Below are 17,589 nucleotides of genomic sequence, written 5' to 3'. Positions count from 1 at the left end.
ATATGCACATGAATGGATGGTGAGGCAAGGAGAGCCTTCCCTCAATTTGATTAAAATAAAATAATGTGAAAAAAAAAAAAAAAAAATTCTCCTTTTATGGGGTATACGTTGCTACATTTTGATAATTTTGAGCGATTTGTTGATAGCACCTAAAAAGGTATCCTATTTTTTTTTTTTTTTTTTTTTTTTTTTAAACGCCGCTTTGCTTACCATTTTGTTCGAAGGGTGAAGTTCACCCCATATGAATATCTGCATGTACATGGAAATGTGACAGTTGGGGCAGGATCAAATTTTGTAAGGATGCGTTTCTCCTCATTCACGCCATGTGGTTTTTGCTTCTTTCTCTATAAAAAAAAGAGAGAGGAGCTCCTTCGCATAAGCATATTTTGAAAAACAAATTTAGGGTTAGGTACATTGCTAAAAGTGGAAGAATCTCCCCCCGGCTGTGCATTTGGATTCTCCTCCGAGGTATATGCACAAAAGGACTTAGGCATATATACCTATGTTTGTATGTTGTATGTGCTACCCCGTGGAAGAGACTCGTCTCCTCGGATGCCCATAGCGCTGTGCTCGCGACATGGAGGCGGAGAAGAACTACTTCGACATAACAGACTTGCTCCGGCGGAATGTGGAAGGTACCCCGTAGTTCTGACAGCGTTCGATACTTCTCGCTAATAGTGTACCATAGATAGGGAACAATCTCCCCCCAATATATACGGGTCTTCCCGAACATATATTTTCCCTCTTGCATGCATCACGCTACACATTACATACACGTATATACACCCTTGTCAGATCTGAACGATGAAGACGAAATCAGAGTGTGCGACTTCTCCTATGAGAAGTACGTCTGCTCCCTCGAAATGGGAGACAACAAATTGGACGTGGGGATCAAGCCAGAAAAAAGAATTACAATAAAAGAATGTGAAGATAAAAAATACATATCGGAGAATATCAGTTTGGAAGATATGCTTCTCATTATGGACAACCTGATCCTCCAACAGGTGAAGGTTCTCCTGGGGAATCACCCGTTTTTAACTGTCCTGAGTTGCTACTTCCTTCACGACTCAAATATTATTAATTGTAATAAGGACTCATTTTTTTTTGAAAAAATCTTTTACAAATGTATAAAGGCCTTTTGTGCGGATAGCATATATATGAACATTTTCGAGAATGACAATCGGGCGTTCGTTCAGCTTATGCGGAGGGGGATAGGAGGGGAGGTCGCAGTACAGGAGAAGAGTGCAAGTGGTGGAGGGGATCAGCACACACAGACGGATAGATATTCTACCGAAGGAGCCCCAACGAAAGTGAACAGTACGCAAGACGAACACGACGTCCACCGCCCCATATGTGAAGAGGGTTACTTCAGAAATAACATGTTCACCTTCTTTCAGTTGTTTTTAATCCTTTACGCATCAACAGCGGAAATTATAGACCACATTGTCACAAAGAATAACTGGCTTCATAGGGATGACTACAAAATTGGGTTGATAAAAATAACGGACTCGTTAATTTACCACTGCAGGCGCAGGAGGCGGTACGTGATGAAGAACCTCTTTCTCGTGAAGAGGTGCTTTGCCATGTTTCTGGCGCGGTACGAATCGGCCCTAGAGGGGGTGCAGAAGAAGTTAGGCAAGAAGGGAAGTGTGCATAAAGATGGGGGCAAAAGTGAAGGTAAAAATGAAGGCAAAAGTGAAGGCAAAAGTGAAGGTAAAAATGAAGGCAAAAGTGAAGGCAAAAGTGAAGGCAAAAGTGAAGGCAAAAGTGAAGGTAAAAATGAAGGTAAAAATGAAGGTCAAGAGAGAGGCAACAAGGAAGACCACTTAGCAGACCCACCTGGGGGCACCGTCCTGTCCACCCTTCGCAGAATTCAGTTTGCAATTCACCTGAACACGATGCTAAGTCAGGTCGTTTTAGAAACGAAAGAGGTGAACCCTGACTCAGTTAAGGAAAATTGTAAAGAGCTCCTAAAATGCATAAGTAGGATCAGCAAAGAATTAGATTCCAAAGGTCAGGTCCAAGACAAAAAGATCCGAAAGAAATATTTTAATAAATATCTTTTAATGTATAAACTGAAAAGTGTGTCCAAGCACATAACCAAAATAAGTATCCATGAGAGCTACTCCTTCTTCGAAAAGGTTACTCTGGATGTAGAATATATCACGGAGCATTTCCAACGCATAAACTCCAAGTCCAGTTTCTTGGATGTTAAGAACATAGTACATTATATAAAATTTTATTCTGCCAGTCATAACGTTCTGGTGAAATGCATTTCGAGGGGGTATATCCAAGAAGTGATGAATAACACAAAGGGGGACTTCTTTTCCAGGGAAAGATACCTACTACTTAAGGAAGAGGTAAAGGCTAAAAGTTTTTTTCACAATTTGCAAGGGGATAACACCCATAGCAATGTGGAACGTGCTGAGGATATAACATGTAGAAAATTGGAAAAGGAGGAACAGATACCAAAAGAGGAACCACTTGAAAAGCGAGAAGACACCCAGGTGGATCGCATAACGACGAACGGAACCCCCCTCGATGAACTTATCGGCAAATCGAACCATCAATGGGACGATTACGATGAACACCCAGATGTAGGTCATTACTACTCACTCTTCCTAAACACGTACAGAAAGGAAGAGGCAGATGATGATCCCTCTACAAAGCGCCTAAATGAGGAATTCTCTCAAAATGTGAAGAAAAATATATTTGTCAATTTCTTCCTTCACTTATTTTTCAACGAATCGCATGTAATACTAGAAGAAGTATCCAAAGAGGATCCCAATTTTTTTGTCAAATCTATTATTTTTAATGATCTGTGCTATTTTGGTTTTGCCCCGCGTCTCCTAGTGTTACTGTCAAATTTTTTTTATTCTCCTGATACTTTTTTTTTCGCTATGGAGCATGTATACCAAGTGGACAAAGGATTGACGTATACAAATGAGAAGGAATACAAGGAATTGGGGGGAATGTTTTTCACCCCTTGGGATGTTAAAAAAATGGAACGAGATTTGCACATGCATTTCCCTTATCTGATAAATTATATGCAGGATGAGGGCTCCCTTGTGGAGTTGTTAACCCAGTTGGACGAATTTATCGACGAGTGTGCAGGGGTAGAGAACGTACCTTGGGAAGTAGACCAAAGCAGGTCCGATGAAAAGCGTGAAAGTAACTATGTTTCTGAATGTAGGGGCACCCACCAGGGGAGCACCACCGAGGGGAAAAAACAACCCAAGGAAGAACGCGCCGAAGATGCCAAACACCCTAAGGGCGGTAATGACGCCCGCACGGACGAACGCAACACCAGCCCAGCGACCGTAACCAGAAGGCGCATGAAACTGACAGTTCTGTGTAAGATATTTCACCTGTTCATGGAGTATCTGGAGATAGTCTTAAAAAAAATCCTAAACTTTTCCTTTCTACTAGCCGCTAGGGAACATTCCAAGTTGAGCGGATTACACACAGACATGTGCGTATTGTACACCCTCATGAAAATTCTGACTTACTACTTCAAATTGTACAATATGAAGAGCGAAATGGAGAGCGTGGAAAATTATTTTAACTGCATTTTCCACACGGTGTTAATTGATTACAGCTGTTTAAGCCTATATACAAACATGCCATCCGATCAGGAATATTCCTTTACCTATTACGTTATGTCATTGTGCTATAAAGAATTGGCGGGCACACTACAAAGAGGATTAAAATTAAATTATAATGAAAATAGGAATAAATTAATTTATTCCTTAATTTATTATATTCTGTATCTTTACTCAGATTTTTTGATGATCTATTTTATTTATTTCTCCTACACCAATGTGGATTCGGAACCCATCGAGCAGGATTCCTACAACATGAAGTACAAGGCATGGAATTTTTGTTACCCAGATATTTCAAAAATTGACTTTTACAATTTTCAGAAAAATAAAGCTGCCCTCATTAACGCTGTCCTCACGAAGAATTTAAAAATCACCCTTTCCCAAAATGATGAAATCAACATAGGGGTGAAAAAAAAAATTAAAAATTTAGCTCAAGTGAAAGAGAGCTATCGCAATTTGAAGAAACGTATTTGCAAATACTCCAACTTGTTAGATATTAAAAATTACTTAAGTCATACTTTTCGCTTTTTCGAGAAAACCTCCTCCGAGGTGGACATTTGTTCCTACTTTAAAGGGTGTATAAGCGAAATTCACAAACTTATAAAAGATGCCACCAGCTATAAGTACGACAACATCGATTTCGTTCGTATTTTCCTAAATTCGTACGAAGATAATTTGATAAAGTCTTACAAGAATTTCCCCCCATTTTGCGTTGAAAATTCTTCCATCTTTTTGAACCCCGATTGTGAGGTGGTTAACGGCCACTCCTATTTTTTAAGTGTGCAGGAAAGGAAGAAAAAAATAGACATAAAATGAAGAACAAGGGGAAAAAAAAAAAGACGTAAAAAAATTTTCCGTACCGTTGTTCGGCAGTTATCTGCATGACAGTCAGCTAGCTATTCAGCTAGCTATTTTTTTTTTTTTTTTTTTTTTTCCGTGTGTGTGTGCAATTTCCCCTAACAGGGTAACGTTTGGCCATTCTCCTATCGCTTAAAATAAATATGTGAACAAGTTTGATTCCTTGAAGTGGGGAAGTAGCGCGGAATTATAACATAAAAAAAAAAAAGGTTAATCGCGGGGGGTGAGTCCTAGTATTGCAGGAAGTGAACCTAATTCATGGCAACAGGGGGAATAGGCAGCTACATAAATGGGAGCTGTAACAGTGTAAACATGTTGTAGGCACAAACAGAATCACACGTTGGCGACCTAGGCGACGTGCGCCAAAATGAAAAAAAAATAAAAACAACACAAATGTAGAGATAAGGGGTGTGGTATGAGATGGTGGACTTAAAAAAAAAAAAAAAAAAAATTGACATCAAAATGGGTAAAAAAGGAAAAAAGGGGGGTGGTTAAAAAATTACGCCAAACCGTTAATTAGCCAACTGGTGGGGTTTACCTGCTCCGTTCGCCCTAATGGCTTTCGGGTTCCTTCTGATCGAGGCTCATCGAAAGAAGCGCATCCTGGATGGAGGCCCCACTGGAAAGGGACATATCACCATCTATATCAGGCATTCCATATTCCTCAGATGAAAATGTTTCAGAGTCGTTCCTACTTATATTAATGTACTGCCCTTTCATCTGCTCCAACATTTTAGTCAGGTCTTTATGTTCCTTGTACAGTAGCGCTGTTTTTTCTTTTATTTTGTCCTTCTCAAGCATTTGTTCGTTGTACCTTTTCTTCTTCGTGTTAGTAATTTGTTGGCACTTGCGGAGCTTCTTGTTTAATCTTCTCAGTTTCTTCCTTTCCTTGAGCCTTTCCAATTTTTTGTATAGCTTGAACATGTAAAAGTAGGCAGTGAGGTTTCCGCAATACTTGAGCTTGAGTTCTGTAAGGATTAGATAAAATTCGGAGAGGGGGATTTTCCTGTCCAGGAGATCATCGCTGAAGAATGAGAAGAGTTTCTCTTTCTCTTCTTCGGACACTGTGCGGGGGGTGAATTGGTGGTGTAAAAGGGTGGTGTAAAAGGGTGGTGTAAAAGGGTGGTGTAAAAGGGTGGTGTAAAAGGGTGGTGTAAAAGGGTGGTGTAAAAGGGTGGTGTAAAAGGGTGGTGTAAAAGGGTGGTGTAAAAGGGTGGTGTAAAAGGGTGGCGTGACGCGGTAGTGTGGTGATGAAATAATGCGGGGATGCCCCCAATCGAGGGTGCAACCTATCGATGGTGCAACCTATCGATGGTGCAACCTATCGATGGTGCAACCTATCGATGGTGCCACGTAACGGCGAGCGTGTTTACCTTGAATTTCTGGGCCTTTTTCGCTCAGGCTGGACTTTCCAGAAAATTCCGTGGACGACTCCCCTGGTGCCGTCTTCCCAACGCTTCGATAGGACTCCATTTGGTCCTCTTCAAAGAGTAAAGAAGGAACTTGCAGCTCGTCAACATCTAGATTAACCAGACCCAAATCATATTTACAATTTTTCAAATTAATTATTTTGCTTTCTTCTAACTTTTTATTTTCGTTACATTTTTCTATCCATTCGAGAGACCACTGAATGATGTTCTTAAAGTTCTGCTCCTGATCCATAGACACGAATATTTTATCCTTCTGGTCCAGGTTGTAAATCAAGTTTCCTATGTTGATGGTAATTTTAAATATGAATTCGAAAAATATTTCCGAAATGTACGTTAGCGTGACATTCTTCATGAATATGTCCAGCAGTTCTTTGTAAATTTCAATTGCGAACATTCGCTGCTCCTTGTTGATATTTTCACAGACGGAATTATTATTATTTCTGGGAAAAAAGAAGAAACTCATTTTGTTCTGTTTTTCCGGTAAATTCTCTGCGAAAAAATGGTGATCATTTTTGTATCCTTTTTTTCCCTGCAGATTTAGGCTTCCATGTTGTGCATAATTTTGGGCTCCACATGTTGGTCTTCTTTTTTCCCCTTTTTTTAGTGATCCCACTTGGATGTTTTCAATGGATTCGCCATTTGAGACATATCCTGCGAGGCTACCAGAGTGGCTCCCTTTGTGGGTACTGTCATTATCACTGGCGCAGCTGCGTATGTGACGATTTTCGCCTGGGTGCTTCATCCCCTTTTCCCAAAAGGTGTGCACATTTTTGAAAATTCGCCTGAACGAGTTAGCGAAAAGTCTGACTTTTTTTTTTTTCTTCATAACGCAGTCAGGTAAAATAATCGAAATTTGTCTTGCATTTTTGTCGTAGTAAATTAGGGGCTCCTGTTCCTTCCTCTTTTGTGCAACGTCGACGAGCGTTTTGACAAAGGTGCCGAGAATGGGCACATCGTAGAGGACATTCTTCCGTCGGAGGTTATCGATACACTCGTAAAACAAACAAATCAACAATTTCACAGTGAATATGACATGCAGTAAAATTATGGAAAATAAAATAACAAAGTTCAGGAATTCATTCAAATTGATAGAAAGCAATATGGATGTAACTACGATGGTTAATGTCCATATGAATAAGCTTGTATTTTCCAACTTATTTAGGGTAAAAAAATTTCTCTTGTCAAATGGCTGAAAGATAAAATGCACACACAAAGAAAATATCGCCACGAAAGTAATTAGTAACAACTTGGAAGTATTCGCCTCCTCCGATGGAAACAACACAACTGTGGTGATGAAAAAAAAAAATACTTTTCTCGCAAAGACGATAATCTCCCAGTACCACCTGTTTGGCAAATATCCATTGTGTAGGAAGCCGTACTTTATGCGAACATTTTCTTGAAACAAATTGTGCCTATTTGTGTACAGAACGAAAAATGAGAGTAAGGGGATGCCCAGGCACCATATAACAGTTCCGGATAAACCTAATATGAAAAACTTCAAATAATCTGTCTTCAAATCACACTGGACACTACTCACCCTATTTAGGATATATATGCCTAAATGCTTTGTGTACATAATGTAGGAGCAATCGAAAAGCTGAAACATTCTGGTGGACGTTTTTGAATGTATCATAAATAAAAAGGTAACATACACTGGAATCATATCTTCAAAAAAGATAAATGCTCTATCGATCCAAGTATAGTGTTGTAATTTTATATACCTCAATATCATGATGAACCTTTCTTTGGAATATGATTTCTCCAGGGAGTTAGCCAAAAAGTGAATTCTCTCCCTTTTGGCTATACTGAGCAATTCCAACTTGTTCGCAATTGCGCTCTTCCTTAACAGGGTGTATATTTTGAGAATAACAAACAACATCAAGGTTAGTGTGCCCATAAGAAGTACAGGGATAAAAAAAAATAGCAAACTGGAATAAAAAAAAGAGTCCGCATAGCTTAAGTCAAAATAATGTCTCAATAAACAATCGATGCTGATAATTCTGCTACTCTCTCCTATATTTATTAACTTGGTAATGTTGATATAGACTTGGTGTACAAATTCTGGTAAAAGTAAATTCTTATCGTCTAAAATGTTAATTAGTAGCATGCTCGAAATATAGTTGACAGCGATTTTTATTACAATTGAATGGATAGATCTTCTGTAAAATCCAGAAGATACATTCAAGTATGATATAAGAATGATGATAAAGCAGAATATAATGTAGATGGAGAATATGATAATAAGGTTAACAATATTGTTTGGGCATTTAACACACACAGATCGCATAAACGTGTTTGTATACCCTTTTGCACATTCGACACATAAATAATTATTCATGCTGTGATGACATTTATTCCTTCCCAAACAAGCATCTTGTATTGGACATTTTATAAACTTCCACTCACTTACATCTATATTGATTGTCATATTTTTATCTAAGTAGTACCCTTTTATAGATTCTGGCTTCACATGATCTTCTGCAGTTATGTGGATATTTTCTAACCCTAACGGGATTCTCCTCATGGCATTTTCGTATAATCCTCCTTTGCATATGGCTCCTTCTAAACAAGCCAAACAATTTTGTTTACTGTAAAAAAAACCCTCCTTACAGAAGCAATGCGTTGGGTAGACAGATCCTTCCAGACTTGTAGATTTGGGCGGACAGGACACACAGGATGTTTCATCTCCAACGAAGTTTTTGAATGTTCCTTCTTTACACGGTTTGCATACCTTAACCGATTTGTCCATATCATTCGACTCTAGGTAGTACCCCTTGGCACATTTACAGTCATCGTAGTTGTGCGCAGAATCTACTCCAAGAGGGATTGTGGTGTTAACCGGGCATTTCACAAGGTGCTGATACTTTGCGTAAATAACATTGTCCTGGTCTCTGTAGAAGAAACTCTTCAAAAGGAGGTTCATAAAATTGTCTTGTTTTTTTTTCTTGTTTATTAGCTTATTTGGATGGCCCTCTAGGTGATGCCGCTCCAGGAATAGACTTGTGGACCCGTCCCCTATTTTGCTAAGGCGGCTGAGCATCATGACGGGAAGGGGCTTGTCGAAGTAGCTACTGATGGGGACTTTACTGCGGCGCTTTCCATCTTTTCTCCACTTACCCGCATGCGAGCCTTCACGGGGTCGAATTGCAGATGAGCTTTGAGATTCATCCTGAGCCACATCCTGACTGACTAATTGAGTTGGTACATTTCCCCCGTGCATATCCCCACTACTACCCCTGTGCGCTCCATCCCCCCAGTGCATACTATATTCGCGGATCATTGAGTTAACGAAGCGGCGCCCGTGGGAAGGCCCGAACGACCCGATGTGACTCCTAATAACCTCAATCATCCGATTGTACATGCCCGGAGGCACTTCGAATATGCTCTCTCCCTGGCAGTATAGATTCGTGAAGGAGCATGGTTTGCATGTCTGTTCTTCCAAGTAGTATCCCTCATTGCATAGGCAGAAATAGAAGTCTGAGTTGTTTGTATTCTTAAGAGTAACACTATTAGGAATGCACTCGTGACAGGCTTCATTCGCTATGGTCGATTTGTACGTGGAGTTTGGACATCTATTGCATAGCAACAATGAGGGGGTTTTCTTATTTGTCTTCCTCTGTTCATGAGTAGCAGCCTTGTTTGCCATAATATGAATGAAGGTGTTCCTCCTTGTGAGGACTTTGCCGAAATTTACAAATGAGGGGAGCCGACTGGATTGTTCGCTATTATGGAGACTACTTTTTCTCCTAATAGACGTGTGCTTCTTTATAACCTTATTGACCGAGGCGTTTAGTGTGTAGCCAAAATTACACTGACAGTTAACCAATTCGTAGGAACCCGTTATTACATTTCCAGAGTTTTCAGGGCATTTTATAGGACCCCTAAATTTGTTCTTGATGTTCTTCTCGGGGCAATAGTATCCGATGGGGCATTCCACACACATTCTCCTTCTCTTGCTATAAAAGAAACCCTTATTGCAAATGCACTCGTGAATGGACTTAGCGCCCTCCATTAGGGTAATACTGTTGGAGGGACAAGGAGTGCCCATGTCGTTCGATATAGTATCTTTGTAAAAGTTGAGCGGGGCCAATTTACAGTGATGATTTAAGTTGTAGGATTCTTGGAGGTGCTTTACGTACCCTTGTACACATAAGCAATCCTTAAAGGAGTTATTAAATTCGTTAGGTTCCTTCGTGACGGAGTTGTTTGGACATATGACTGCATCTCCACTGTATTGAGTCAATCGGTCTGGTGGAGAGCTACCTACACAGAAGTGGTTGGCAAGGCACGTAGAACAGACCTTCTTTGAATCTTTGTAGTACCCACTATAACATGAGTTGCAACTCTCTATGGTGACACTTCCAAACTTTTTATTCATGGATTCATTTGGACATTTTTTACATTCCTCTGATGATACGGTGTCTTTGTAATAACCTATTCTGCATTCCATGCAGATATGCTTGGAATCGATTTCATAAGGTTTATAGGAGTAGGTATTAAAGAAGAGGTTATAATAATGTTCTTCCCTTGACCCCTTTTGCTGTACCTTTTTCATATTGATAGGTTCATATCCCCTTTTGCACAGGCAACTATCTATGGTGGTAAAATTGGTTCGTTCATCTGACAAAGTCTCATTATGTTTGGGGCATCTTTGTATTCTTTCTAATTTACCTGGACAGTAATGGTCTGACAAACACTTCTCACATACACTGGAGCCAAAGGTATCGAAGGTTAAGTAGTACCCAGGGTTGCAGCTACAGGAACTTTCTGCCTCGGTTTTTGCCCCCTGTACATAGGAGCTTGAATTCTCTGGGCACCCATTTCCTGTGCATAGACTGTTCGATATAGTGTCCTTATATTCCCCAAATTTACAAGGAGAGCAAATAAACTGGTGAGGATTGTTCGGGTCCATTATATATTCATACCCTACATCACAAAGGCAATGATTCTCATTCCGTGGAAACGGCTCAGAGGTGGTTTTATTTGCCTTACATGGGATACATGAAGTGTACCATTTTATGTTATTTTTTATCTCCTTAAGATTGTTGTAGGTTCCCTTTGGACATGGTTGGCACTTTTTGTTATCGAAGTAGTGTCCTTTCATGCATACGACATTGAAGTGGACAAGTAAAGTAGACACATGAAATAATCCATGCACTGTCACACGTAATTCTATTTGTGGCGTCTTAATACTCTTCAGCTTGATTAATATTACTCCTGTTTTCTTGTGGATAGTTATATTCTGCTTCTTCAGGTAGGAATTCGTATTAGTTATTTCAAAATATTTAATCTCTCTCTTATCTCCCTTAATGATAGGAACAATTTCTATATTTTTCGTGTACGTATACCACATATTTTTTTTGTATATAACATTGGTGGTGCTCAAACTCTCATGAATGAAGGAGGACAAAGCATTTTGCATCTCATTTTCCTTCGCTATGAAGGAGTTAATAAAATTGGTGTCTTCATGGGAATAGGAAAAAATGGAACTTATCTTGTAGCTAGACATATGCTCATTCCTTACATACTTGTAATACTCTATTTTGGTTTCTGACTTGTCTGTAGAATATATATGCAATTTGTTTGACTCACTGCTGGAGATATATATGATGTACTCATCTAGCTTCCTTATCACTGTCATGTCCTTCGCGATTTCCAGAACTATTTCTAGATCCTTTTCTGTGTATGTACATAAGTGTACTATGTAAGCCCTTTTTATCTTCTCTGATGGAATGTTATTCGCTTGAATAGAAGGATTTTTATTCTCACTCTTCTGGTCTACGAAGGATTGGTTCGAGGACACCTTCTCCTGCAGATGTGCACCACTTTGTAGTGCTCCCGTGAAAGATGCCCACTGAGAGGATGGCGCCAACACTAGGTCAAACCACAAAATTTGGTGAAACTCGTATAGAACGAAACAAGTGATGATGTTATTTACCAGGCATTGAATCTTAATCGGGATGGACTTAATATAATTATCAAGGCTCAAATTGTCAAAATGTATTTCTTCAAAATTACTATTCCAGAGAGAGACCGTATTGTTTTTAAGCAGGAATATAAAGAAGGTGTCTCCTAGGTAGGTGAATTTATGTATACTGTTTGTTTGAGCAAGATTTATTGTATACCAACTTATATCCAGAGTAAGGTCGTAAAAATCGCTAGTTTTGTATTTCTTCATGGCTAGCTGCTTCGTGCTGAAGATGTAGATGTAGGCAATGGTGTACGGCTTCTTCGATGAATCGCTTTCGCTTTGGGAGCTCTCCGAGGGGGTCGAGTTGGAGTCATTAGTTTGGAGTCTAGTTGAGGACATTATAGTGTTGTTAGATGTGTTAGCACTAGCGATGAATGGAACCTGATGGGGAACCATCTCCAGGAAGGAAAAGGTAGGTGCATAAAAGTCGTACTTGATCAAAAAATATGGAGTCAAGTGGTCAGATGATACAAACCAAAGAGAAACGTAGTTGTCCTGTTCATGGGACCAGAGCGACAAAATCCTCATTTTGGAGGGATTTTTCTCGTTTCCAAGGATATCAAAGTGGTCTCTAACAACCGAAAATAAATTTACGTTTAGGTAGATATTATGTATGAAGTCTGGAAGGCTTCGCACATGGAAATAATGAGCAAAATCTTCATAGGGAGAAAAAATGAAGTCGGAAAGATTGACCAATGAAACGGAGCTAAGTGCATCAATGCGTTCCTTTCTTTTGCAAAGATAAATTAAGGGAACATCAATCTTCTTTATTTGTTGTAATGAGAAGGTATAAAAACCATTTACTTTTCCACCCCCCTGAAGTATATGATTTTGGAGACTCCTAAATGAGCTCTTAAAATGGTCAGAGTACGAATCGATTGAATATTTCCTCAGCCTGTTAATGTGCGTTTCTTGTATAATATTCGACCAGAAATCTTTTAAAAAGGTGGTGTTTGTAAGTGTGCATGAAATGGCACTAAAGGAAAATAAGTGATTCGTCAAACTAAAATTTGCCATGTCGTTCAAGAAGACTCTATCCTCAAAAACGGTGGTTTCATTTTTTAAAATGTACTTTACATTTGACGTGTTGTAGTCATTGTATGTAATTCTGCCTACATAAGTGAAGAGCATCAATCTGTATGATGGATTCCTTATACATATTAAATTGGACCCATTTTTCAAATTCGAAATTTTGTGAAAAGAAAATTCAGAAACGCCTTTTTTGTCATTCTCCATCGTCACATTATTTACCCCTTTACTTATATCTCGAGTAAAGTCCCTATTTCGATTGAGCATAGTTTTTAGGTCAAAAATTCTATCCGCGTAGGCATAAATAGTGGAGTAAGCCCTGGAGGTGTCTAATCTGGGAATTATCCTCTGAATGGACTTACTAATATCTATATTAAGCAATTTCTGAAAACCGCTTGTGGGTATATTTTCCAAGAAGCGTAAGTTCCTACATTCATAGGAATGTTCTCCTTGCATTATGTAGAAATCCCTATTATGCATAACCTCATTGTCAACATTTATAGAGAGACTGTGTTCCTCATTAACATTAAACACATTTATCGATGTATTAAAAATGTGATCGCTCGATAGGAGGCTACCTACCTTGGTCAAATAATTTCTGGAAAAACATGCCTTGGAATCTTCATTGTAGTAGTAATCCCTATAGCATGCACATATAGAAAAGACAACATTCTGATTAATCCGCATGTGGAAATTTCTGAACGAAATAGTAACAGCTATTTCTCCATCCATATTATGGTATGTATAATCAGAAGGTTCGTGTTTTATGTTCTTAAAAGGGTCATTTTCTGGAACTGATCCATCGTAACAATTCCCTACGGTGAGTCCTAATCGAAAATCAGACACATTCTTCATCGTAACGTCAAAAGTGAACAAGGAATCATTAATGTATGTAATATCATTCATTATTATGTCTTCTTTTTTTTCACAGAATTCTCTAAATATAAAACCATTCATGTTAATGAAGCAATATATAGTCATCAAATTTTCTGGATTTCGACAGTAATTATGTGTGTATTCTATACCTAAAATTTCCTTTATATTTAAAGAACTCCAGGGTAGACATTTGTGACCTGATATGGACTTATCTTGGCAACCAGTGTACCTTTCCCCATTGCCGTGCAATTCTTCATTACACAGACCATACAAAATAGAATTCATCGAATTCCTATAATTGACTTTAAAATTTGCTAAGTTCTCTTCCGTATTTTCCAAGAATCCTGCACACGGAATTAGCGTACTGTATTCACTAAAACAACTTTTAACAACTTTATCAATGTCTAAGACATCATGAGGAATGCAATATTGCTTATTGTTCATAAAACGAAACACTTTATTTTCTCCGCATAGGCTGTCTAATTTTTTTTGCTTCTTTGAAACGACACAACTTTTGATCCTTAATTTATTTACAACATCTCTTGGGATAATTATAACTCCAATATTTGCTGGAATCCCAAAACATTTAATAATCTGTCCACAGTTGTCTACGCATGCGGGCATATACACACTTGTTTTTAATTTTTCATCAGCGTAACAATAACAAAGGTTTGTCTTCTGTAAGCATCTTGATATGCGCGGGTGGCAGTACTCGTTCAACATTATTTGCAAGGCGCTATTCAGGTCTCTTCTTGGGTCGCTGTATTCTAGTCTATTTTGAGCAAAGGATTCTACGGGCTGACTTTCTCCCGTGGTCTGAATCTCATCCGTTCGATTGTCACCCTGCCCGTTCACCTCGCTGTGCATCTCGCCCTTCATCTTGGTAGCTTGTCCACCTCGCCCCCTCCTCTTACCCCTACTCCAGTTTAGACCCATTGACGCATTTTGGCCTATTTTCACTTGACTCACACCGATTGGTCTACTTTGCCCCCTCTGTGTAGCCTGTTCGCTCTTCCATTCACCTTCAACAGAATTCACGTCGAAAATTCTTAAGCCTTCCCTTTTCTCATTCCTCCACGTTGGCACATAAAGCCATAAAATGGTGAGAAATATACTCACCCACTTTAGAGTCATTTTGTTGTCCACTTCCAAGTGTGGCAAGAGTGGTTGAAGGGCAGGACACGTGTGTTCATTTGAAGGTTGTCTTTTTTTTTTTTTTTTTTTTTCCCCTATTTTTGACTACGCGGGATGGGTAGATGCGTCTACTTTAGCTATCTCAGCGTAGATTCACAGCTTTGTCAACACGCGTGCATGGCTTCTTTTCGGGTTTCCTTTATGCGTCATATCTGCCTGTGGTATAGGAGTTACACACACATCTAGGCGAAGGAAAAAAAAAAAAAAAAAAATTGTACAAGGTGTACCGGTAGGTTAAGTAGATGCGAAAATTTTGTACAAATGGTGTCACTTCATCCTTAAAAAATAAATAAATAAATAGAGCAGATCAGGATAAACGCGGGTCTACTGTTCAGGAAGTTTATATAAACATTTTAAGACTAAAAAATTGGACATGATTTTTCATTTGCTATGTTGACATAAATAAGTGGTGAAATATATTTTTTCTTTTCTTTTTTCCCCTCTCCTTTAGCTTAGCGGACTTACCCCAATAGAACACAAAAGTGTTAGTGTAATATGTACCGGGGTGGGAGATGTATGACTTGTGGTAGTGCTCCAGGTTGGGCCATTTTTTTTTTTTTTTTTTAATCATGTAGGTTGCATGCAACAGTACATATAGGCAACTAATTTTTTTTATCTTTTTTTTTTTTTTTTTTTTTTTTTACATACTTTAAAATGGTAAAACCCAAATTAGCTACAGAACTCGGTTATAGACACTTGTATGCGTGCACATGTAACGTATGTGTACATTCGCGAAGCAGATATCCCTCTCTTGTGTTTACTTTCGGGTGGTAGGGCGACGAGTTGACTGCAGATTCATGTTGTAGGAAGCAAATAAAATCTTTAAAGGGGCGTTAAATGATCAAAAAAATTAAACAAATGAACAAATAAATAAAAATAAAAATAAAGGTGAATGAGAAAAACAAATTACATTTTACATATAAATAAAATCAAGCCAAAATTTAACTACTGCTTTTTTTTCTTTCAAACAGCGTTCCTCTAAATGAGTAAATTCTTCACCACAAGTTATATTTCCCATGTTACGTTTGAATTTTCGAAAAAGGGGGGTACATGAAAAATGAATGTATTGGGGGCTGCGTCTCAAAACAGGGTAAAGCGGTTGGAAGATTAAACCGAAAAATACAGTACATTGGATCCTTCGCTTCGAAGCGCAATTGTTCCCGACCCCCTCACACTGAATGGGATCTCCTAATTGATGTAGTCCTGACCTGAACATTCGTTTAAGGTTACATTTTGTCTTACGCTTTGGCTTAGGTTTTGGGTTGCACTTCGAACTGCACTCGGGGCATCATTGGGGGCCCCAACTTCGGGATAATTTTCCCCCCCGGTGTTGTCCCCTTGTTCATCCCCCTCCTCCTTGCACATACTTAACAATTTGTTAACAAACTTGGCCGAGAGTGAAGAGTAGCTTTGCGGTTTTTGCAAAACGAGTTCATTGTTATTCTTCGTAATGACAATATTTTTGCTACATATGTGAAAAATCTTCTGAATGTTCTGATTTTGTTTATCCAGAGAGGTTATTATATCCTCCACATAAGCATACGCCTTGTTCTCCTCATATATAACGTTGTTAAAAAGGTCTATGTATTTTTGTATTTCTTTTATGTACTCTTTGATATATGTTAGGGTTTCTATCAGGACTGCATTTGGCTTTGCCGACCTCAGGTGTACAATATCTTTAATTTTTTGCAGTCGGTCATTTATGTTGTTACATAATTCATCGCATTTTGCAGAGCAGTTTACGCCGACGCTGTTGTTAAAGCTTCCATTGAACCTTTTTCCATAGCTTTCGTTACTTCCCAGAGGTTCATGACATAACACTTTAATGTTTTCATTGATCAGTTTGTGACATATTTTGTCCGTCATGGTACTCCTTCCCGTTTGATGTAGACGTGGGGAGATTGTAGCAGGTCCGTGCTAAAGCGCAACTGCTGGAGGGACAGGCGATACACACGTAAATTTTCCTCGTCTGAAAAACGCTTCGATCTTATGTACGTAAAGGTTTTCTGGTTAAGGAATATTCTCTTAAAGTTGTCCCAAAAAAAGGGGCACGATTATTCGATAGGCAAATTTTTAAAGGGAGATACCTTTACACCTTCATTAAATGGACCATAATTTTTTTTTTTTTTTTTTTTTTGCACATTCTTTTGCACACAATGGGGAAAATACATACGTTTTTTTTTTTTTTTCTGAACTGTTCATACAGAATTGCAGTTCGTGTATATATGTTAATGCTCGCTTAGTGTATTTCCTTGGTTCATGTGAAGGCCGACTTTTAGAGCTCCTTTGCGCTAATTTTTGGGTTACGTTTTGTGTCGCATTGTGCTGAACTGCGTTGTTGAGTTGCGCTATTTGCGGTAATCTGTACTTTTTTCCTTTTTTTTTCGCTTGCCCACTTTAGCGCAGAACTGTGATCAACAGTTAGCTAGCTAAAATGCGACCTTAAGAAAAAAAAAAAAATTATTCACAGTGCAGGCAAAAGTCACAATTCACCTGTGTGCCTAATTGGGGAGAATTTCTCCAGCCCCCTAAAAAGCACCTCACGCTTTTTCTGCTTAACGTTTGGGATAAAAACCTCCTCCTATCCTATAAGTATGATGCCCCCACGCAAGTGTTCCTTTTTTCTTCA

General features: G+C 38.8%; 3 protein-coding genes across 3 annotated transcripts; 1 reads left to right on the top strand and 2 right to left on the bottom strand.

Moving 5' to 3' along the window:
• Positions 1-577: 577 nt before the first annotated feature.
• PKNH_0709400 (conserved Plasmodium protein, unknown function) lies at positions 578-4,418 on the top strand (the record flags this gene model as incomplete). Its single annotated transcript, XM_002258351.1, has 2 exons — positions 578-635; positions 796-4,418. The coding sequence occupies 2 exons, from the start codon at positions 578-580 to the stop codon at positions 4,416-4,418; spliced, it is 3,681 nt and encodes a 1,226-aa protein (XP_002258387.1).
• Positions 4,419-5,012: 594 nt separating this feature from the next.
• On the bottom strand, positions 5,013-14,900 carry PKNH_0709300 (uncharacterized protein; the record flags this gene model as incomplete). Its single annotated transcript, XM_002258350.1, has 2 exons — positions 5,013-5,524; positions 5,834-14,900. The coding sequence occupies 2 exons, from the start codon at positions 14,898-14,900 to the stop codon at positions 5,013-5,015; spliced, it is 9,579 nt and encodes a 3,192-aa protein (XP_002258386.1).
• Positions 14,901-16,148: 1,248 nt separating this feature from the next.
• PKNH_0709200 (conserved Plasmodium protein, unknown function) lies at positions 16,149-16,826 on the bottom strand (the record flags this gene model as incomplete). The annotated part of the gene is made up of 1 exon (XM_002258349.1): positions 16,149-16,826. One exon carries the CDS (start codon positions 16,824-16,826, stop codon positions 16,149-16,151), a length of 678 nt encoding a protein of 225 aa, XP_002258385.1.
• Positions 16,827-17,589: the final 763 nt, after the last annotated feature.

The sequence above is a fragment of the Plasmodium knowlesi genome (assembly GCF_000006355.2).
Source record: "Plasmodium knowlesi strain H genome assembly, chromosome: 7".
Taxonomy (NCBI): domain Eukaryota; phylum Apicomplexa; class Aconoidasida; order Haemosporida; family Plasmodiidae; genus Plasmodium; species Plasmodium knowlesi.
Note: the sequence above shows the minus strand (reverse complement) of the source record. Positions and strands in the feature narration are given on the sequence as shown.